This window comes from Hydractinia symbiolongicarpus, chromosome 10 (assembly GCF_029227915.1).
Source record: "Hydractinia symbiolongicarpus strain clone_291-10 chromosome 10, HSymV2.1, whole genome shotgun sequence".
Classification (NCBI taxonomy): domain Eukaryota; kingdom Metazoa; phylum Cnidaria; class Hydrozoa; order Anthoathecata; family Hydractiniidae; genus Hydractinia; species Hydractinia symbiolongicarpus.
In genome coordinates, this window is record NC_079884.1 from 13,743,368 (window position 1) to 13,767,309 (window position 23,942).

General features: G+C 35.2%; 2 protein-coding genes across 3 annotated transcripts in view; both read right to left on the minus strand.

Moving 5' to 3' along the window:
• Positions 1–435: 435 nt before the first annotated feature.
• On the minus strand, positions 436–16,912 carry LOC130612527 (NFX1-type zinc finger-containing protein 1-like). Of its 2 annotated transcripts, none has more exons than XM_057433846.1 (7): positions 16,872–16,912; positions 13,203–13,284; positions 8,906–9,369; positions 7,559–7,763; positions 5,653–7,285; positions 2,052–5,212; positions 436–1,626 (listed from the first exon to the last, which is right to left on the minus strand). In XM_057433846.1, exons 1-7 carry the CDS (start codon positions 16,878–16,880, stop codon positions 1,616–1,618), a joined length of 5,565 nt encoding a protein of 1,854 aa, XP_057289829.1. In that variant the 5' UTR covers positions 16,881–16,912; the 3' UTR covers positions 436–1,615. The 2 variants fall into 2 exon arrangements, with proteins under 2 accessions (XP_057289829.1, XP_057289830.1); XM_057433847.1 differs by lacking the exon at positions 16,872–16,912 and adding an exon at positions 14,239–16,062.
• Positions 16,913–18,232: 1,320 nt separating this feature from the next.
• The window catches only part of LOC130612530 (importin-7-like), a 28,844-nt gene continuing 23,134 nt past the window's right edge, over positions 18,233–23,942 (minus strand). The window contains exons 22-28 of the mRNA XM_057433850.1: positions 23,800–23,933; positions 22,937–23,085; positions 22,293–22,337; positions 22,142–22,212; positions 21,578–21,701; positions 19,372–19,488; positions 18,233–18,632 (exon numbers count right to left, since the gene is read on the minus strand). Coding sequence (XP_057289833.1) covers positions 18,544–18,632; positions 19,372–19,488; positions 21,578–21,701; positions 22,142–22,212; positions 22,293–22,337; positions 22,937–23,085; positions 23,800–23,933 — 729 coding nt within the window. The 3' untranslated portion in view covers positions 18,233–18,543. The remainder of the gene's footprint in view (positions 18,633–19,371; positions 19,489–21,577; positions 21,702–22,141; positions 22,213–22,292; positions 22,338–22,936; positions 23,086–23,799; positions 23,934–23,942) is intronic.

The window sequence follows — 23,942 nt, forward strand, 5'->3', positions numbered from 1 at the left end:
AACTTGAGCCATCAGGTTCTTTTCTTGCTTATTTAAAATACTTTTATTTCTGAAAGCTTACTAAAATTGATGAATCTTCGGTATCTGCAATTAATTCTGCAAATTTCGGAAAAACGAGATTTTGGGCGACAAGGCATTCTGCAAGCATTTTGGGACTACTTATCAGCAAAAAAACTGAAGTCTTTTTACACCTTGACTGCATTGGTCTGATGAACACAGAAGAAAAGTATGGGAGTATAAAATTCTAAATATGTATTTTAAAAAAGTTCTTCAGACTTTCCCTGAACTCAGTAATTTATTTGTGTTGGTATTTCATTAAAAGCAGATTTGGCGTTTCATTAAAACCAGATTGAGACCTTAAAATTGTAGTTTTGAAAACGCAACATAATTTCAAGATTAATAAGAAGTTCAGGAACGTGCAAAGTTCAAAAAATATTTTTAGCTATCTATATAATATTAAAATTCTTATATACACATCACACGCGGAAAAAACATTTCGGGAAAGGTTAAATTTCGTAGATCATAACCACAAGCAGATAGGAACGTCGTTTTCAACCCCGTTCCTAGGTCCCATATAACACACCCCAAAAATTGGCAGAGTTCACTTGTTAAAGTTCATAGAAATATAAGGACTTGTTGGTTACCACAAAAATCTTGATTCATGTTAATTACTACATGCTCCGTTTACTTGAACTCCTAGATGTTTTTGGGTCGGACGACGGAGGGAGGGGGTGCTCCACAATGCGGGAAATCTGGAAACCGCGTTGGACAATTCATATGCCAAATAAAGCTCTCGTGGCCTACCGCTTGTGGAGAATCAGTTAGTTCATGTAATTTGGCAATTTAAATAAATGGGCAAAAACGGCTATTTTTTGAAATGTTTATTCCGTAGTTGTACGTGACCAATCAAACCTGTACATAGCGGACACTCTTTGATGTATCGTTTACGGTACCCCTTATAAAATATCCTCTGTATGACGGACACCAGAACACAGATCCTTTTTCTGTAACCACAGGTGTCTGCTTTTTACAGGTTTGACTGTGTACTGAAGCATAAAGAAATTAAAGTTAAAATAACAATTTAAACTTACATATAAACAATAAGATACAATGATAATTAAAGAGAATTTACAAACGTTTCACTAGCAGCTACAAAGTGTCGAGAAGTCTTTTTATTTTATACGTGGACTAAGAAGCAAGTTAATATGCGAAATATCTCGTATAAATTAACTTGTAAAAAACTGACTGGAGAGATTCTTGCAAATATAAACTAATCGTAGCCAAAGGTTCGGGAAACCATAAGATATCTTAATTTCCTTTATTTTTTAAAGCGTAAAATTTCGAAGCCATATACATATTTTTTTTATAAAAATTCGTTTCTTGAACATCAGACGCCACTATATTTGAATATTAGGCTCAAAATAACTTTTTTCTAAGAATCACAAGGATCAAACTAAAAGATATAATTCTTACAAAAAAACTTTACCACATCCAAAGGAAAACATTTAAAAATAGAAACAACATAATACAACGTGAAAAAAGTTGATGAAGTCGTCCAGTTGTCGCATTAGCTTTCTTACGTTATATCTTCCCAGCTTCGTGATGGTTCGGTTTTTTATTTATCAACTAAAAGTAGTAAAAGTAAATGCAGTTTTTTTTATCACCGTTGGAAATTTAAGTGGTGCAAATGTTTTTCTCCTTACTTTTAGTCCCGAATGCCTCGCTTTCTTTTCCAGCTCGTTTATAAATGTTAAAAAAAAATTCTAATCTTTTTAATTTATTTTCATCCATATTGTAGTGGCAGCCTTTTTTTCTCAAAGTATGGTTTATTTTCACAGTTTCTTGCACCATCTAATTAAACCCTCCCACTCCTGTTTATTAGGCTTTTTAAAAAATTTTTCCGCTTTGTTTATTTTGACTTCATCGCAGAGTCAGTATCTATGCGTAAAAAAAAACATAATGGCTGCAACCATATACAAAAATATGAGAATCCCTTGTCATGAGACAAAACTCTGCGAATCTCCTCTAGGTTAAGAAAATATAATACTTACTTAAATTTGTGAGAGCGAACCGACTTGTCAAAGTTTCGACAAACGCTACTACATTTTCTCTTCTTGTCACAATGTTCGAATTAATGTCTGTTCCAGATTGCTCTTCCTCGCTTAGCTGATCGCTGCTAGAACAGGGCGAATAAAAGTCTTCATTAGAAGCATCCAAAGATACCTCACAACTATCCCAGTCTTCGTTTGTTAAACTTTCATCTGTGTCACCGTTGGCACAAGTTCCTTCATCAGAGCAGCCGCATTTCGGACACGATATTTCTTCATCCTGTAAGTGAGGGACAAACAAATGTTGACGACTGCATTTATACCAGACTCTTTTTGTCGTAGCATCTGTGGATCCGAATATAATTTGCGGGGTTATTTCTACTCTCTTAAGCTCAAACTTCTCAACGTAACAACTAGCTTCCAGTCTCATCTTCTCCAGTTGTTCCTCACTCAAAAACGCACTGCTGTTTAAAACCTTGACAGTCTTTTTAAACATCTTGTCGATACCTTTGATGGTTTCGAGATCGGTTGGTATATTACGAAGCTCGCGTTGACATATAATACATTGCAACTTTAAACAAATGCGCTCGAGTAGCACAAGCAGATCTTTTGCTTCTTGGATGGTTAATGCACTTTCCATACCTTTGTTGACTATCTCCTTCACAGCTTCCTGCATTGCCGGCCCGCGACCGTCGAGAGAACCTGCCTCGCGTATATTAGCTCGTAACTGTTCTGCGTATTGCAGTATCGAGACTTGATTATTTACGCGATATGCGTCTAACAATCGACTACATTGCACCATGCGTTCTGCAAGCAACAGCAAATTCGATTTCGTTTCGTTGCGAGCTAAGTACCGTAAATCTAGGTTTCTTTTGAACGAATTTATGTCGATACAGTTAGCTATCAGCTGATAATCTTTATTGTTTTGTTTCTTAAGCAATTTAGGACATGATAAATACAATATGGCTAGGGATTGACATACTGTGTATGCTCTCCTAATCAGTTCGTCCACCATTTTCGCCTCCTTTTCAACTTGAAACGCTTCAACCTTGCGAAAATCTTCCCTTACTCTTGCGATATATGGTTTGTATCTCTTTATGTTAGATATTACTGTATCGCAAACCGGACATTCCTCGTACTTTAGCGGAACAACTGACGTCAGCATACGCGAATCCATAATGCCATCTAATTGGTTCACAGTGAGTAGATTATTACAACATTCCAAACTAATAAACATTGAATTTGGTTTATTAGCAAATAAATCTTCCTGACAAACCTTACAAAACTTTGGGCATTTCTCACCACAAACACCGGTACATGTGTGACCACAATCAAGCGAAAGTGTGCACCTCTCCTCGCACCTTTCAACATTGCACTCTTCAAAACACAGACGGTTACATTGTCTGTGTTCACACGCATTATCGCAAGGCTGTTGACAAAGTTCATACATTTCTCCACATTTACTTATAACTTTGTTATGCGTACACACAAAAGCACACTGTTCCTGACAAGGTGGACATGCTTGGCCACATCTTGACTGACATTCATGTGTACAAGTAAGAACTTTTTCACACGGTTCGTCACATCTAACGTGCAATTTCCCTCTACGACAACCATGACATGTCCCCGAGCATGCATGGCCACACTCTAAAACAGATTCACATTTGATCTGGCATTCAGCATTTTCTATTTTTTTACTACATTCCACATTTTGCGTATGACCACAACCTAGCTTTTTATCTACCGTGAATTGGCATTCATCTACCGGACTACATTCTTCACCACATTTATTTGAACAATTATGGCCACACTGCATTAATTTTTGACAAGGAGATTGACAAATAACTTCAGTAGGCTCGTCAGAACATTGAGTTTGTTGAGTGTGTCCACATGGAAGCAATTTCTCCACCTTAATCTGACATGGACTGCAGTCATCTCCAAAATGACACTGAAGTTGACACCTGTGGCTGTCTTCTCCACATGTCAATTTCAAGCACTTCTCCTGACAATCGTATTCTTCGTGCTCTTTATCGTAGGGATGACACCACGCTTCACAGACATGCAAGCAGGGGAGTTGAAAGCCACATACCTTTGTACACCCACCCTCTGGAGCATCTTCAAAATCACGCCACCCAAAAGCTTGAATCTTCTTTTCAGGATGATTCTGACAAACTAAATCAAGTCCCTCGCCAAAACAGTCCATGTTTTTCGCATCAGTGATAATCTTTCTCCAGTGGTCACTTTGCTCATAAAGCAAATCGAAATTTCCGATCACATACAGTCCCTTTCTTGCTCTTGAGAGTGCCACACAAATGCGATTTTCCGTTTTGAGAAAACCAATAGTCTGTTTCTCGTTGCTCCTTACCAGGGACAGTAGAATGATATCATTCTCTTCACCCTGAAAGTTGTCAACACTGGTCACTTTTACTCCTTCAAACACAGACCTGGGCATGTAGGTACGCAGCTCTTGAACTTGTGCAGTATAACCTGTAAGGATTGTAATTTGGCTTGGGTCATAATCTTGGTTTAAGAAGTACAAACAAAGCGAGCTTAGGAATTTCGCTTCGTGTGTATTAGCCTTTGAGGTCGTTTTTCTCTCTCGTTTCTCCATTTCAGAGTGATTGATAAAGAACAAGTTTTTATCCAAACCAAGAACATCCTCGTATGTTGAAACACTTTCGTGGTCGGTCAACTCAGGGTATATGTGTCGCAACAAGCGAGATATGCAAGGACGCATTCTATGCTGTACGTTCAATGTTGAACATTTGATTCCGTTGTTTACCATTCTTTCAAATAAAGACAGATCTAAATGATAATCTGAGGCCAGCTCGTGCACCGCTGGACTCGGACGTAACTGCTTGTGATCTCCAATCAGTATGCAGTGTTCTGTTTCTTTGATGACAGAGGCTATGACATGGGCTTCTAGGACCTCCGCAGCCTCTTCAATAACCACAACTTTCGGCTTGATTTTCTGCAGGATGTGACGATAACGACCAGCGCAGGTGGTAGTCATAGCAATAACTTCTTTCGATCTTAATATAATTTCTTCTTCTTCTTCTCTCACTTGAGCTGCTTCCTCGCACGCATCTTCATACTGTTGGATTGACAGCTCGATATACTCATCATAGTTTTGCATGAAGATTGATAGCCAGTACTTGTATAACCTAAAATTTGTTAATCAAAAAGTCACACTAAAGTCTCCGTACAAAAGTATAATAGCGGAACAAGAGTTGTACAATGATGGCGTCCAACTGTTACAGAGGTAAAAAAAACAAAACAAAAAAACAAACAAAAAAAAAACAGTTCTTTCTATAAATGATTTGTTGCATAGTATGTCTCGTATCGTTAAAGTATTTGTTCCAGATAAAATCGTTAATTTAACCGCTGTACAACTCTTGCCTAAACAAGCCTGTCGTTTTATAAAAACCCAACTTAAGCCTTTCCTTTTGGCGAATGTGAGAGATTCCTTTCGAGAATTACCATCTGCCAATAATTGATTGGATAAAAAATAAATAAGGGATTGGATATCAAGGACTAATAAATACGGGAAAATTAATTTTAAAATTAGTATTAAAGATCGTTGACACAGAAAAACAGTGAATACCTCCATCGATCCGTGAGATTAAGCTGCCAAGGATTTTCTACTTGTTGAGCTTCGTCAGCATCCATAGCTTCGACACTGTTGATGTGTTTTCTAACTTTACTTTCCTTCTCACGTTTTGTCATCGAGACTAACTTAAACCCATCCTTATCAACGAAGGTTGCTTCGTCAAAATCATCGATAAATTCAAACACGTTATCAGCAGTTTCAATAGGACGAAACTCGTCTTCATCGATTACCCACCTCTCGACAAGGGCGTTGCCTTCCCCAATAACATCAATAAGGTCTTCCTGCTTGCTTTCGTCTCGAAACAAGTAACTCCTCTCTTCTGGGATATCGTTCACAGATTCAATATGTGTATCAAGTCTCGAAATATTTCTCAGGATTGGTAGTGGTATCTTGCATAAATCAAGAAAAATGTCCATTATTGATATTTTCAGACCTTCGCAATGCACGTCTTGTTCCGCAAAATACTCAACGTGACGTTCTTCCAAGCAATGTCTAATATCGCGAAATGTTACAATTCGACCTCTTCTGACAGCTTCTTGGTAATTCTTCACAGATTTTAAATAGGGCTGGAGATCCTCAGCAAATTGTTTTCCAGCTTCTGACGTCACATTTCTCTTATATTGTAGCAACTTGTATGTTTCCTGCATTTTGCATTTCTGACGAAATTTTTGTTTCGCCGACTTCATCGAATATTGTTCCATTTCCTCAGTGAAACGACCGCCAACTCTGACAATACTTCTATGACCAAACGCTATCAATCCTAGCAAAAACTGATCAAGAGCGTGATTCGTAAAACAAACGATCAACATTGGCGTGTCGCCGGACGGATTCCAAGCGGTTTTGTTAACCAACAAACAATGTGCAATGCGCAGACCACAAAAGGTTTTTCCAGTTCCCGGTGGTCCTTGGATGAGAACAAATTCGTTTAGTAGTGCATGCTGCAAGGCGTCAAGTTGAGATTGATTCAATTCTGTTGCAAATTCCCATCTCTCTTTTAGCTGAAGCACAGGAACCTTTTTATACTTGTTTTCGAATACCCCAAAAGCGCCTCTCAAATCATACGTTGCTGTGGGTCGATCGAGCAAATATTTTGGAGGTTTCAAGTTGGTCTGGCATTCCACAATATACCGTGTCATCGGTAAATTATACGGATTGATTTCCTTCAAACACTCCATTACATGTCGATATGCTTCAAAAAACGACGGGCACTCCACCATGGATAAGACCTTCTTATTCGTATACTGGTGCACTTCTTTGCTGTTTGAAAATCGAACATCGAAAACACCATGACGGAGAGCCATTGGATCACGATGCGCTACAGTGCCGAAAATCATGGTTTTGAAATTATCACTGGTAAAACACAGTAAGCTTCCAAATATTAACTTTTTAGATTGTTCCCAAGGAATGCCATACATATTGCTATTATCAAAACATATTCTGTAGGTCATACCCCGAAACGTGCAGACAGGGTATAGCACTTGCACTCCTGAAAACACAGTCAATCTGATTTTCTTGTCTCGCTTTTTCTCAATAATCTCTTGAATACCTTCTCTAAGGGGTGAAAGAAGATCTTCCCGTATCAACCGATACTGAGTGTCCAGATACTCTTCTCCGTTGGGATAGCCGCCTGAAGCAAAACAAAAGCACTGCAAAATTATTTTGTTCACATTCAACTATAAGAAAACAAATTTCTGAACGATTGATTAAAACAGTTTGCAGTAGTTAAATCTATGTAAATCACGCTTGATTTAGTTTTTTTATTTACAAGGGCACCAAGATTTCCAAAGAGAAAGCGCGTGCTTTTTTTTAAAAGATTTTCTTTCCTGAATGGAATAATTTAAATTTTTTTGCAAAAATTACACCCTCCACCCTCCACCTTTAATAAATTAAGAAACTTTACCTTGTGTTATAATAGGACGCAATGCAATCTTTCCTTCAGTCAGAATGTCATCAGCAGTCGGGATTGTGGGTAATCTTCTAAAATCATCATATTGCATAAAACAAGTGTACTTGTCTGTTTTGCGAGAAGGAAGACGATTTGTGGCGGGATTAGTTTGGCTGTGTCGGCAGACCACTTTATAGTGAGTGTGGAGTAACCGCTTCATCTTAATGTAAAAAAGAAACCCGTAAGACACACAGTTGCTGCTAAATACTCGATTATGTGATTTTTGACTTAGTGGAACTATCTTCTCCAGTTATTCTTCGTAATATTAAAAAAAAACCATTATTCAACTTAGTTGGAAAAGTGTCATTGAAGAAAATTAAAATGGTTTAATAAGAATGAATCACGAACAACTACCGACTGGTGGCCTTTTCGTAGAGCGTTCGCCTCCAGTGTTTAAGGTCTTGGGTTCAAACCCGACCTAGTCATGCTAGAGACTATAAAAGTATGAATCAATCCTTCACATTTAGCATGAGAATAGAATTGATATCTTAGGCGGTTGTCTAGTGTTGGATGTTGTGTTTGAAATCCTTCCGTAGCTCAAATGGGACCTTTAAATGCACTAGGACGCCTTTTAGATAACAGTTCCATTTGGAACTGAAGAGGCTATCCTGAATAAATAGTAATAAAATAATAAATAATAATAACAATAATGTGAAGTAGTTAAAATGTGAAATGGAAGTTAAAATGTGGAACCCTAACCCTAAAATGGAACTATTTTGCTTGGTCTCTTAAGAGTTCCAATTAAACAAGTCAATTTGAAACAGTATCAGGGTTCTGTTATTAAACTGACTACTTTTATTTCATCTAAGCACAATGGACGAAAAATTGGCGATGAAATATTTTTGAAAACCCCTTATTGAAATCTTTTAATGAGCGATGTTCTTTTGAAACTTAATTGTTTTTTTAAACTCTTTTTCTCAATGTATAACTTACATAATGTCCCAAACACTAAACTTTATATAAAATCAAGTTGATTTGATATAAAAGATGTTGTGAAGGTGTATAGGAATTTTTTTTCGAAAAAGTTACTGTTTTTAACAGTTTCACAAAATGTATGTAGGTTTCTTAGCCATTTAATTAGGGTTTTACAAAGTTAGTTATATGATTAATAAAACCAATAGCTTGTTTTAAAGCTACTTGATAATGTCATAATTTTTCCTAGAAATATTTCCATAAACTCGAAGGTTCCTTAACAACTTTACAAGCTTTTGCAAATGAGATCGGCTTGTCTTTATGAGAGGTACACTTTAAAAGACTTTCACCTTGCTATGCTAAAAAAATGTGACAGAAAATTTAGCTCACCCTGTTTTGAAGTTTACTGTCTTTCAGGTAGGCTATAAAATTCTCCAATCCATCGAAGCACACTGAATGCAGCGAGTTTTGGTAAATTCGTAAGCAGTTTTCGAATATCTCCAAACAGTGTAATGCAATTTTGGCACAAAACCTGTCATCTTGAGATGTTGTCCATTTTAAAAGGTGAAATGCAAGTTGTTTTTCTGTCAAACACGATACCGGAAAAGCTGACAACATTGACAAAATCTTTTCATCATTAGATAAACAAGCTCTTGAAAAGGCTTCCAGTAGCATGCCTGTCTGCTCAGCAGGTATAACATCTTCATTGATGTACAGCAAAATGTTATTCCTCAATGCCAACAGTTTAATTTCAAACATGCTGTGGTCTGTTATTCCAACCAATAGTTTCAACTGCTCCATCATGTCAACATGCCGTTGTGATGAAAATCCGAACTTGTCCTGCTTCTTTTTGGCTAAAAAATAAATTATCATTTTAAAATGGCAGAAGATGAATGTTTTACCAAGGCCGGTCTTTTAGGAATGTCCTTAATATATACTAATTTTAAAGACCTGTGTTCACTCAGGGCAAAAGAATAATAAAAATAATAACATATTTTGAGAATTTTGTTGACAACATTAACAAAAAATGTTTTAAGTAATAAATTTGTTAACCAGTTTTTTTGAGCTTAAATGTTGATCAAAATGTAAAGAATCATGTGTTTATGACAGGCAGATAAGGAGGTGTTTTTTTTTTGATAACGAATTCTAATCCGCTGGTTTTAAGATGGGAATTGACCCAGCTTTAGTAAATTGGCCCAAAGGAGTCAATCCCAGATTAACTAAATAAGAGATGAGATACTTATTTTCATCCGTTCCCAACTCATTTGTCCTAAAAGTTCTAGGTGCAATGCAATAATCCTAATAAACATTCCTTTCATATCAATATGGTGTTGACATCAAGTTTTGTAAATTACAGAACAAATTTTTATTAATGTTTTATAGACTTTATTAAAGAAAATTGTGATTTTAAAAAATTGTGAAAATTATAAGTCAATAAAATCCTACTTAGGCAGAACATGACCTGTCAATACAATATTTTTTTTTAAAAAAAAAATTATTTAGTTGTTGTATGTTTCGTATAGACCTTCAAGAAAATTTAAATAGGACCATGTGATTTTGACATTTTGATTAATCTTCTTCATTTGCTTTGCTCCTGAAAACCTCATTGCGCTGGTCTTCCCTTCTTAACACATCTGCAAATCTGTTTCTCTCTGCTTCTGATTTTGCCTTATACACTGCTGTAGCTGTGAGCACGACGTTTAGCTTCTAAGTAAATATTTTTACTACCACCTAACTTCCACTCTTTCCAAAGTTTCTTCTTTTCCTTTATACACTGGTCAACCTTATTATTCCACCACCAGGTCTGTCTATGTCTAGCTGGTCCTTTCGTCCACCCACAGGTATCATCCGAAGCTTCTAGAATACAATTCTTCAAAGTAGTCCAAGTACTTTCAACATTGTCACTATCACATTGACCATTGAGGGCTAACTGCTGAGCTTTTGCACTAAATTGTCTTGCTACAATCTCTTTCTTCAGCTTCCAGACTTTACCACGGGGCCTGTACTTTTCCTTGGCTCCTTTAACACTCTTTAAGATAATATCACAAATCAGCAACTTATGCTGGGAAACACACTCTTCCCTGATATAACTTTCACGTCCTTCACCACTTTCTTGTCTGACTTTCTAACCAGGACGTAATCTATCTGTAATAATCATAGTAATTTATAGAATTACATGCTTTCAATAAATTGTTAAGGAAATAAGGGTAATAAAAACACACTTTCCATAAGGTAAAGGCCTGTTTTTATTTTATTTTTTACAAATTGGGAGCAACAGTTCCCTAAATGTTTAATTTTTATGTCTAAAATAAAATTATATGTTGTATGCTTTGTTGCAAGTCCAGTTAGTCCATGGATAAATAAAATCTTTGCCCATTGATAACAGTACCAATAGAAAACAAGAAACCACTGTCAATTTGAAATTACAGTACACATAACAAAAATTTTAGTCTGCACATTCCTGCAAAGAATTTGTCCATATAACACCGATACAGATATTAATAAAAAAATAAGCTCAGTTTCCCTCCAGTTGCATCACTTGCATGTTCATAAATTTTGTATTTGAACCAAATTGTTCATAAAACTAACTAGAACATGGTGTCAAAAAAGGAAAAAAAAAATAGTCAAAAATAAACCCAGCCTTTGCTGTGTCAAGATTAAGATTTCTAAAAACGCTCTGTGTAGGAGGTTGTCAAACTCTTTGCATGCTTTAAAATTTTATCTAACATTCTGACCACTCTGGACAAAAGCTTTGTTTTCAAAAATAGTTTTCGTATGCAAGCTTTTTTCTCTGCGCTTATGTGCAGAGAAAAAAGCTTACTTCAAAAGAAACTTTATATTTTCTTAGCTAAGATTCTTTAATATGTGGTGAAATGCACATGATGAAAATTTGTTCATTTGACGCTGATAATAAGAAAGAAAAATTTCCATGCATAAAGTCTCTAAATATTGACTAATTATGAGGAACTCTACAAACAGAACGAAATATTACGTATTGTAACATAAAAACACTTTAAAACATAGCGTCCTTCCAAGTCATCCAAAATTTTGTGGTTTTAAAATTATTAATTTACTTCACTTCAATTATGCTTAAAAGGTTTTAGCAACAACAGCTTCTTTCTTCATCTTAACCAAGCTTCAATAAAAACGGCTAAAGATAAAGGTCTTCTTCCTTAACTTTATATCAGGAAAGCACAACGTCAGCTTTTTGTTTACGAGTGAAAATAGTACAGAATTTTTTTATCCAGTGAAATGAGCAATAACAATGACTCAAATCCAGTGTGATAAAACTTTCATAAAGACAGCCACTGCTACGAATGGGTAAGTCAACATATAACATTACTCTGTACGTGTGATTTAAAAAGAAGATATAGAAATACAGGAATGAATGTATGAAAATAAACGAGATGTTTGTAATTTTTACAATACTATTTACATCTTTTGGAATAGTTTAGGACTTGACACATGCTAGATCCTAATATAATGGACATTGCCTGAAATCACTTTAATAAACAATAATAAATGTATATCACTTTGGTCTTGAGTGGAAACAAATATGGTTAGGGAACTTCCAATCATCATCATCATCATCATTCTCGGCTTAACGTCCGTTTTCCATGCTAGCATGGGTTGGAAGGGGTATATTAATAACCCTCTTCCAATCTGATCTAGACTGTGTTAGATCTAAACTCAATTTCCTCTCTATCAAGTCTGTCCTTATAACCTCCTGCCAAGTCTTTCTCAGTCTGCCTCTGGGCTTTGCCCCAGGAACTATCAAGTCTCTACACTTTCTTACCCAATTATCCTCCTCCATTCTTTCCAAGTGCCCCAGCCAATTCAATCTTCTTATCTGGATAACATCTTTAATTCTACAGAGACTTAGCCTGCTTCTTAGCTCATCTGAACTCTTTCTGTCTCTCAGACTGGCGTTACACATCCACCTAACCATTCTCATATCATTCCTTTCTAAACGGTCAAGATCTTCCTGCTTCACTGCCCATGTCGCACTACCTTACAACATAACACTTCTTACACGGGCCTCATACAACTTACCTTTTGCCTCAATTGACAGGACTCTGCTTGTCAACAAAGGAAGTAACTCTCTGAACTTTTTCCAAGCAGAACCTATCCTGCAAGTAACACTTCTTCCAACACCCCCTTCACTGCCCAACATATCACCTAAGTAACAGAAGTTCTCAACCATCTCTAACGAGCCACTGTTGTACATCATTAAAGCTGGAAATACTTCATTCTCTATAATCTCACCTTTGCAACGCTTGCATACAAACTGAATGTCAGCTCTATATTGCTCAATATTGCTAATAATTGTTTTAGGAACAAAGTATGCAAAGTTTTCTACTTTCTTTGTTTCACCAATCTACTCATAATGTGGATTGATGAAACATTTATATTACCAGAGATAAAAAATCTGAAATTTGATGTTTTTAATACTGCAATAATGCCATGAAGCAGAAGGTTTTATTAAAACATGATATGAGCAAATCGTTTTTGTGTTTTTATTGTCTGTCCGTCTGTCTGTCACGCAAAATGGTAGCTTAGCTGGGTAAGTAGCGAGAAGCATGCAATGCGGTATAAAATGAATGGGCGAACCCGTGGATTTTTCCACGGGCTAACGACTAGTTTTTATCTTAAAAACTTACAGTACATACATGATAAAAAAACTTACCTTTATTTTTTGGAACAGCTTTTGGCAGCAGTTTTTTGTCTGTTGGTGAAATGTTGGCTTTAACCATTTTGTCAGCTTTTTTCTAAAAATATACTTTCCATTTCAGTGTAAGTCATTTAGTTGCTTATCGTTGTTTCTAACAGAGAAAAAAGTGAAATAACATCAGACCTTAAAGCGAATCAGAACCCCTCGCTGCCCTAAGATATTCTATATGTGACGGCTTTTGGGAAAATGGTAACAACCTATAATACCGCTATTATTTTACTGTCAAGATCAACAGTAAGACAAAAGGACTATGGGTAGTAGAGATAGATAGATAGATGTGCATAATAGCTAGCCTCACAAATATCAAGGGATATACCCTGTTTATTATTTCTAGGAGGGGCCATGGCGTAGATGGAGAGTCCTAGAGTATTTAATGCTCATTTTGAGCTATGCAGACCCAATTAGAGCCCACGCTCTACTAGACAACTCCCGGCAACATCCAACGACCCACACAGTGTGCCATCTTCCCAATTTCCCTCACATGGCTTGGGTTAACCCGGGGCTATGGTAACATTCACTCGCCCATGTTGAATCGCCGTCAAGAGGAATCGAACCCTGGTCTCCTGCACAGAGTACGAGAGCTATAACCACTAATCTACGGCGCCACAATAACAACATGTTGTACATCTATTACTTGAGCATCAAATACATTTTGATTGATTGATTGTTTATATTTGTACGTAGCTAGCTACCTAGCTACAGAAATGAGTGCACATGTCCATGTTCCCAAAGCAAAATTTAAACATTGCGTTGTATTAGCTAACTAACTAGGTAAGTATTTGTCAACCCTACTTTCTGGCATTTGACATAAGGATTAGATCTCAGGCAGGGCATTCATATTTTTGTATACTTAATAGGATAAATCCTGTCTCTCGTTCTCTGTTTTCGCCGTCTTAGTTTATATAACTAGCTAGCTACTCTCCTCGTTGTTTAAATAAATGGTAAAAATACTGTTACAATAAACCGTATTATCATGTTATAAATTACTAACCGTTTTTTATCACACGCAGTACATGATGGTCAACATAAAGTTAAAGATAAGAGAAAGTAAAAGCACGTGGAATTTTAAAATGCGCCATTTATCTTTGCTGTAAACACTTAGGGAATCTCCTGCGGCAACAACAAACATACACGGAAGAAAAAAGGCGAGACAACTTCGCTCCTGAGGTCACTCGGAAAAGATGAAAGCTGGTATCAAGGGGCGTTGTCTAATAACCTTGCTCCCAGCGCGCTTCTTAGCGCACACCGGGGACATCGAGATATAGTAAAGTATACTGGAACGCAGAGCTGAGGAATAAAAACATTTTTTATTAAAACTTGTATGTATGTATATATTTCGTCAGAATATATTTTTTGTACATGTTTGTTCGCGTTTACAATCAAATAATGACTGGAGCAAGTAGAAGACATATTTTGTCTTATCATCAAGCCCCATCTAGTTGAGATAGGTTAAAGAGAGAAGGTTAAAACTAACGTAAAAAAAAGAAAAAAAAATATTTACATTACATCTAGAGTTGTAAAAAATTCCAAAAATGTGATACTAAAAATATCGCGAATAATCTAAATCATTAAGGTAGCGGTATGGTATATAATTACTTTTTTTTACATTTTTTTTAAGGAACATTTTACTATTAAAATTGCTCTTTCCAATGAACTAATTTTTATTCTAAAATGTTTCCTCAAAATTGAAGGATTTAGCGTTACAAAATGTTCCACTCCATATGTCTTTGTTGTGGCGATCAAATATTTCTATGCACGAAGTGAGTTATGACTCACGTTTACTAAAAAAATCTGACCTTCATCATTGAGAACTTTCTGCTTACGCAATATTTATGCAAGGTGTGAGATATAAGCGAGACAAAAAGTACTGGAAAAAAGCTAAATTATATAATATAGCATTTCGTCATTTTTTTTTATTATTATAGGTTTCTTTTTGTTATCGTGAAAATGTCTTCGAAATCGTCAAATTATCGTAGAAATCCATTCAAAACTTCAAGAAAAAAAAGGAAAAATAAACAATGGAAATTTGATTCCGAGAAACGAAAAGAGGCAAAGGTATTGGACAAAGGATCTTGGTATGATCAAGATAAATTACTGCGAGAACAAGGGATCCAAGTTAATTTTGAAAATGAAAACAAAGCTTCTGTCAGTCAAAGCAAAATTGGAAGTTGAATTCAGCTCGTCTGACGAAGAAGAAAAATCAGAAAGTGAAATCGAGGTTATGGATGATGAACAATTTTCCTAGGCTGTTCATCACTGGATAATATCAATCGAAGCCTTGGAAAATTACTTAAGCGATGTTGCTGTGTGTAAGATGTACCATGATAAATTGAAGGTTCGTGAAGAAAAATCTTTCAGAGCGGGACTGGGTACGAAGTTTCATTTCATTTGTGTGAACAAACATTGTATTAGTTTAGTCTCGAGTAAGGGATTTTACACAACTGAGAAATCTGGTTATACCTATGACATCAACAGACAAAGCGTAATTGGTGCAAGAGTTATTGGAAAAGGTAGAAATGTTTCCCTCGCTGTTTTTTTTTCTGCAGTGTTTTATTTGCTTTATTACATTTCCTGTTTTTGAACATTTATATGCATATTATACCCTCAAACCCCTTGACGTGAGAAAAAATATCATCATATTAGAAACAAATGCTTTGAGAATTATTAATTTTGTTTTATTATGACAGGGGGCATTCGTATGCACAAAAAATGTTGAATAAGAGTTCTGCAAGTTCACTTTAAATAACTAATAAATAATTAAATATTCTTTTTTCAATTTCTTGTAAACAATCAGAGATCGAAAGAAAAAACTTCGTTAACGAATATCTGTGAAATTTTCGGTTGCCTACTCTTCTTAAAAGGGATCTGTCTCAAAAATACATCAGATGACGTCATGAAACTTTACGTAACACTTACACAATTTCTCATTTGCATCATGAGAAATTGTAGAGTGAACTTTTTTTAATAAATGTTAATGATTTGCCTTATGCATCGACACTTATAAACTTTATTCTTTTTGCAGATGATACTAACTTATTCTACGCTCACAAAGATATAAAAACACTCTTTACTATGGTAAACAAAGAACTGAGTAGTATTAATGAATGGTTTATAAAGCAAACACACTGTCCCTAACTGTAAATAAAACAAAATATACGCTATTCTGCAAAAAGTCTAAATCTTGCTTGCCATTGAAACTTCCAGATATATGTATAAATGAAATTAGCATAAAAAGGGAAAGCTCTTTAAATTTTTTAGGTGTTCTTATTGACGAAAACCTGTCTTGGAAAAGCCATATACAAACAGTAGAGAATAAGATTTCTCATTTGCATCATGAAAAATTGTACTACTCTGAGAAACTTCAAAAGTGAACTTATAAGTTGTAAAACTCAAGCTGAAAATCGTTTTGTAGTGGCTCGTGTTTCATCCTCGTACAAAAAAAAAACACTACAGGCCCAGGCATCGAGGTTGTTGGTTGAAGTATAAGATTACAGGTCAGCAACACTTTCATGACTCTCTCAGGGCTGAACACAAAAGTATGTTTCTAATACAAAAAATATTTGCGTTCATAAATGTTGTTATGAAGTACTATCCCCTCTAACTAAAACTCTGTTTAAAGCTTACCTTCCTCATTGTCTTGTTAACCAAAACCAATGAATATTTTAAAGCTGTTATATTTTCTATTTATAAGTTATATTTTATATATCCTAAAGCATTACGCAATCTAAAATTTTATTGGCTCTCAAATTATTTACTGGAACTGCCATTGGTCGAGTCAGTTCACTTAATCTCTCATTGGATGAATTTAGTTGTTCTCTTGAATTCTTAGAAACGCTTTGTTATTTGTTATTACACGTTGCAAGTATTTTGAACTTTTTTTTATGTAGGATAACGGAAGCAATTTTTGTTTTGGTTCTTATTTTACCGTGATAACAAATAACGAATTATTTTAATTCTTTCCCCACTTTATCAACTGTATGATGTCTTCTTTCTCAGGCAGTCTTTACATCAAATTTAGTTCGAGGACTGAATTTTTTATTTTGCTCTCTTGTCTAGTTTACGTGATTGTGGGAGAAATGGAACTCAGTTTGGTGTTAAATTCATGTTGGTCAAATGACCGAAATGAAATTTTATTTCAACCTCAAAATATTTACCAGAAATGAATATATTGCGCATGTTTACAAAGTTATGTGCAGTTTGTGAAGCTGTCAACTTCGATCCCAGTGCATTTTGTCTTGTCGATAAGTTGATCTCTGTAATAACGGCTCATGGACCACAAGACCCTGGGGACGAGGTTGTGAAGCTTTGATGTCAAAACAGTAAACACGAATTTCCTTGCGGTTTGAAATCTTATTTCGAACCCATGTTAAGGCTACCTTTAATTTTGACAATTCGACAATGAACATCTGCTTAGTCTACAACCTCGACCCCGCGGCATCTTGTATTTTTTAGACACAGGAATAGCATATGTTCGGACTCCCGGGGACGAGGTGGCTTATTCTGATGCATGATTAGTATTTGAGAAATCAGATTCATATCGCCAGCCACGTAGTTTACGAGCTGGGTGGCGAAACCCTTGAGACGTGTTCATATCTTCCACATTTATGTGGAGGCTGAATTTATTGCTGACAAAGCAAAACAAAAAAAACTTGCAAAACATGGGTGTGTTGAAAAGGAAAGAAAAAACATTTTTTCAAAATTTGAGATAATTCAAGTTAATATATCATTTAGAACAGTGCAATGCATGTCAGGACTTCATAGCAGAGAAATACTAAACCAGATAAACGGCTAAAGTCATTTGAAATAAAAGTATATAAACGTGTTTTGTTATTGTTGGAAATTCAACCCCCGATAGTAAACTCAGCAAGGTAAGAAAAACTTTAAGAGTCGACAGGAACATGAGGTCTTCAAAAAGAAAAAATAACGAGCTTTATAATTTGCTGGTCTTGAACGATTTTTTTTATACTTCCGAAGACGCAACCAAATTTCCTTTCCATTATTGTACATGATCTACTTTTAAAGCCTTTTTGTGAATCATTTTCTTATAAAAAAGATGTAGAGAAGTTAAAGTTTGTGGAAGTGCACCTTTCCGTTAAAAATACCACAAGAAGTAGAGACATAGTCGCAATGTTTACAATCATAAATCCATCAAAAAATAAAATTGAAAAACAATGCCCTTTATTTTGGCTTAAGTTTATTATTCTCCAGATATCCCGATTAACCGGCACCGAGCTTCAAATGGCCGGTTTAACTTGTGTTAACGTACATATAAACTCCAGTCGATTCTCAGTACCCGTCAAGAGAGACTTCCACCAAAGGAAAAGTTGTTAGGAACGGTAGGGGCTTGAAAGGTATATCCACCTTGCTCTTCGATTTTTCTTGATGCTATAAATAAACAACTCAAAATTACTATTCTTAACCCCGATAATTCTAGAGACCATAAATACATTGGAAAAACCTCAACAAAGAAACATATCAACGAGAAACTGTTAACATAGTGGTACTGGTACAAAATTTTCTATTCTTTGTCATAATTTACTTCATATAAATGCATGTGTTTGAAACAAATTTTATATTACAGTAATGGCTTCAACAGTGGAGGCATTTTGGAAGTGAGGCTACTTTGGAAGTGAGGCTGCTTAATAAGGGTGTACTTAATATTAATAAAATAGCAACTTCAAAAACCACGATTCAAAAACATTTTCAATATCACAAGAACTGCAGTAAAAAAACTGCAGTAAAAAAGTGAAAATTAAATTAACGTTCAAACGTTGACATACATTGCTTGGACGAAATGGTTGTGGCTGTCAGTCAGCTAGGATAGCTACTACTGATATAATGAAAAAATGGGAGCGTTACCACAGAATATGTTTTTCCTCAAAAAAAAAGCATCAACCCAGGTAAACCACAGGGGCTTTTTTGAAACTGATGGAAAAAGCTTGAATTGAAAGAAGGGGGTTTCATCCAGTATTTGCAGCACTTGACGAAAAATAAAATCGTAGCATTGTAGGATTTTCAGTCCAGAAAAGACTTAACCTTAAGGTCATAACGTCGACATCAATCGATGATATGCTAGACATAAACATATCGCACAGATGTAAATAAGACATGTTACGACACATACCCAGTTTTTGCTGATTTCTAATTCCATTATTGATGACTGATTGTACAGCATGTTTTTGTTCTTCCGTCAAAGTTTGTGTCATCATCGCAAACATATGTGCGTCGTTGTGTTGAAGTGCTAAAAGCAAGGACAGTAAGGTTAACGAAACCTTGCACCTATGCCGGTCTATATTATATGCCGACCTTTAGTCCTTACCGGCTAACGTAATCAGGGCTAACAAGCCGGTCGTGTTTGAAAATAATAAGCAACACTTCAAAATCTTAGACATAATAATAAATTTTTCGGTTCCAGTTATTTACAGTAAATCCGAAAATAGGTAGTAATTTGTCGTAAATGTTTTGTACATTGCATGACCACGAGGTCCACTCAATGTTAACTCCTTACTTTCCTGACATTTTTTAAAATACATGACATGATTTTCAGGCTATTTTAGAACGAAATTTTACAATTATTGGAACCTTAGATTACCCCAAAGATCGCCTTTGTAAAATTACAAGCATATTAAAGACTGCAAAAAACCAATTCTGAAATTTTATCTTTGCCAATACTTAGAAAAATGAAAATAGTTCTGACTGACCATTCAAATCTACTTAGAAACCAAGAAAATTGCTCATATTCTTGACTTTTTTTCTGATATTTTGTCAATATTGCAACACGAAAATTTCGTTCATTGCTATTTTTTTTTTCATCCGTTAACATGTATACAAATTTCGTTTTGACTGGAAACGTGAAATATTTCTGGAATTTAAATAGTTTTGAACAAATTTTAGCGCGAATGCATTTATAACATAACATTTATAACCTACTTTTTTTCTGGGAATTCAAGAAATCTAACTTAATATTAAAATTATTATTCCAGACATTTTTATCACGATGAACAAACACAGTTCATTCGAACAAATTTTTATTTTAAGCACAACATTGTATTCTTAAGGATCGCATGTTCTTAGAATTGAAGTTAAAATTCTAAGAAGAATGTAAGTGTCCAATAACGAAATTAGCATATTGGCATTTATATATAATTCGCACAAACGTGAGAATAATCATAAAATTCTATTATTTCACAATGGAGGACAGATTTCAATGACTCTTGACCTAATTGCAGGGATGTCATCCTTAAGAATAGCTTCCGGTAAACATTTTTGTCATATTTCAGATATCACCACCAGCAACTTTCTCATGACACAATATAGGAATCATGATGAGTTCTTAGAATTTGTAAGGTGATATGTTGGATTTTCAAAAAAGTAACATTCATTCGTATACAAAGATCTACATAATGCGATTAGTTCAAGTGTACCGTTCACACAACAATAAATTCTTTAAATACCACCTTATGAACTACTTGCAAAACAGCCACGTTAGCATTCTTAATTACGGCTGTGACAAGTCTGAGCAAGTGTTGAAGCCTATTTTCCTGCCATGGCTTGCAATGAATGAATGAATAAATGAGTCGATTGCGCATTTCTGATTCACTTAAATGTACTATTTTGCCGGTTAATACATGTTTAATAGGCATTTAATACAAATGAACAACTTCAGGAAACACGAGTAAGTTGAAAACAAAAATTCTCTCTTTGAATATACATTTACACGTTTTAAAGACACCCCTTTTATATGATTGCATTCGCGTTTTATTTGAAATTTTGCACATTAATGCTGACATCAGCAAAAACATTTTGTACAGGAACACGAACGCCAAATGAACTTGGATCTAAAAGCTTGGTTAAGGCTCTGCTCTAAACTTTTGCAAGGCTATTAGCCCGAAAACCACAAGAATTCAGAATTCCCAGGTAAATGAGGACTTACAACTGACAATGAAAACTTGTCTACTTCCACATGACACCGTAGCTAGGTATCTGCAGAGACTTATAAAAATGATATTGAAAAATATGAAAGTGACCCTAAAGTTATAACAAAATCCAAAATTTCCCGATCATATATTAAAGAAGAACTACTTTGCTTGCCAGACAAAGTAGTTAGTGATAAGCAAGTGGTTCTTGCTTATCACTAACTTGCTCAATATGAATTAAACGGACGGACCGTCATGATCAAAGGTCCGATTGGGGTGAAACATTCTTTGTTGAGAATAGAAAATACGGATGTGCCATGATAAAGATTCACTTATGTTTCCCGATCTTCCCTGTTTCGCTGACAATCCTAATCGGATACAAACAAAACAAAGGACAAATAAACAATACGCTACCTTCGAAAGCCTCTTTGAATGTTATGTACTCATCTACATATGGATTGTCATCGATAGGTGTAGTGAAGATTTCCAACTCGCTTCCCCAATCGTCGTCATCAATAAAATCATGAAGTCTCGATTGCTATTAAATAAAACTGTAGTGAGTGCACTACATGTCCTTGGGAAATCAAGAAAAACATATTGTAGTGAGGATACTGAGCAAAATACATAACGTGGAACAGGGTGGATACACCTTCTGTAAAATAACGTAAAGTCTTTTATTTTAAAAGAAAAATCAATTAAAGTCTACACAAATTTTAAGATTAGAAAAAATGTCCGACAAAATCGTATAATATATCCGGGTTTTTTGAAAAGGAATCATAAATAATCTTTTGTCTTCATGTATCAAATTTGAATAATTCTGCTTTCCGTATTGCTGACTTTAAAGGAATTACACATTTTTCTACATATTCTAACCCTTTAAAATGCTCTATTTATCTTCAAAATTTTCAGGAATTTAAACAAGTCTCCTAAAATGATAAGTCCTTCGATATCCTCAAATACAAGAAGGAAATTTCGAACCTTCTTTTGTAACGATTCCAAATACTGCGTTCCTTCCTCGTCATATTCATCATCGGAATCTTCCAGCTCTTCTAAACAAATCAAAAACACTCCCTTTAGTTGCGATGTCAAATTAGGAAGTACAAAAAGTAACGAGCGGTTAGTTACCAACCTTCTTCAGGTTTTGTGTCTTCTTCGATAACTTCTTTCTCCATTTCTGTAAAAAAAACCTAGTCATTTACTAGTCGTTATCCCGTAGAGAATTTACTAAAATTCTTCGTGGCTGCTCTCGACTACCAGACAGACAGACAGACAGACAAACAGACAGACAAACAAACAGGCAAACAGACAGCGAGCTTCATATGATAAATTAAAGACTAAGCTGAAAGTAAGTATAAATGCACATATTACAAAAATACATTTTTTAAAACAACTTTATGAGTAAAAAACTTTCTGAATTTATTTTTGCCTTATGTTTTCCCTAAAGCAAAAATAAATTGATATTTTCCAGGTAGTTAGACACCCTGTATGCATAAAAATTGATGAATGCGAAATAATATATTTCTATAATCGTAACCACCAAGGGGTTAGGGGGCACAGCGGTAATGCGTTACATAAAGGACGTCTGTCTGTCCGCAAGAAGTGTTGTGTAATTGGGACACGAAATAGCGTGTAATTTAAAGACGGACGAACCCGTGGATCTTTCCACGTGTAACGACTAATATTAAATAATCTTTCAACATACTGTTGTATAAAGTTTTAATTGGGTTTGACCATGTCAGAAAAACAAACAAAACAAATAAATAGCGAACGTACTTTCGTAGACTGTTTTTAAACCTTCAAATATGATCAACAATGCAGGTAAGAATTGCGCTGCGAACATGTTGACAGCATCTGGGCGAGTCTCCGCCGGTAATGATACAAGTGCACATATACCAAACACAAATACTTTACGATCATGAATGCTGAAATACAGAAAGAAACTTGTTGAAAGAAACAAAGCAATGTCAAACTGCTAAACACAAAGAGTTGATTGCAGAACTCGAAGATCTATCAAGTGAATACTGTATTACCACATACAACGACATACCGTTAAAGCCGGAAAAAACACCTGTTATATTAAATACCCTTATCCTAGAAACCCTGGTAAACAAACGAGTTTTAAATTTTTATCTTTGCGTCAAAAAATTTAATGTTTGTTACATTATAAAAAAATCCCAAATATTTCCTGCAGTGTGCATCAAAACTAAGTGATCATTCTTGTAAAAAATACCTTTGTCAAAAATAACTTCCCAAAACAAATTCCCAGGGCAAACAACAAAGAAAGTACTCAAATACTAAACCGAGGCAAAAAAAGATAATCCAGTTTTAAACATCAGCACTTTTTTTTAAACAATTTGCCTGTTTTTTTTTATTTACGTAAAGACAACTAAAGCGGTCATAAAAGGTTCCGCAAGACCACGTTTGACTAAATCGGTCATAAATGTTCCGCAAGACCACACTTGACTAAATCAGTCATAAATATTCCGCAAGATCACATTTGACTGAACGTAACATTCTTAAAGATCATGCTCATCTGTCACGAGTTTTTTTAATTATAATCCCATAAATTTAGTACAGTAGAAGTATTCTGTTGTGCCTATTTGATGTTTTCAAAAAATTGAGATGCGGCAACATACCCAAGGAAACAGTCAGTATCATTAAGCCATTGCGACAAGAATCGAGCTGTGACTCCTTGTGGTGTACTTGGTGATTGCATTTTCTCCAAATGCGTCAGAACGACAATTGGGTGATTGATAATACAAGCTACAATCTTAAATAA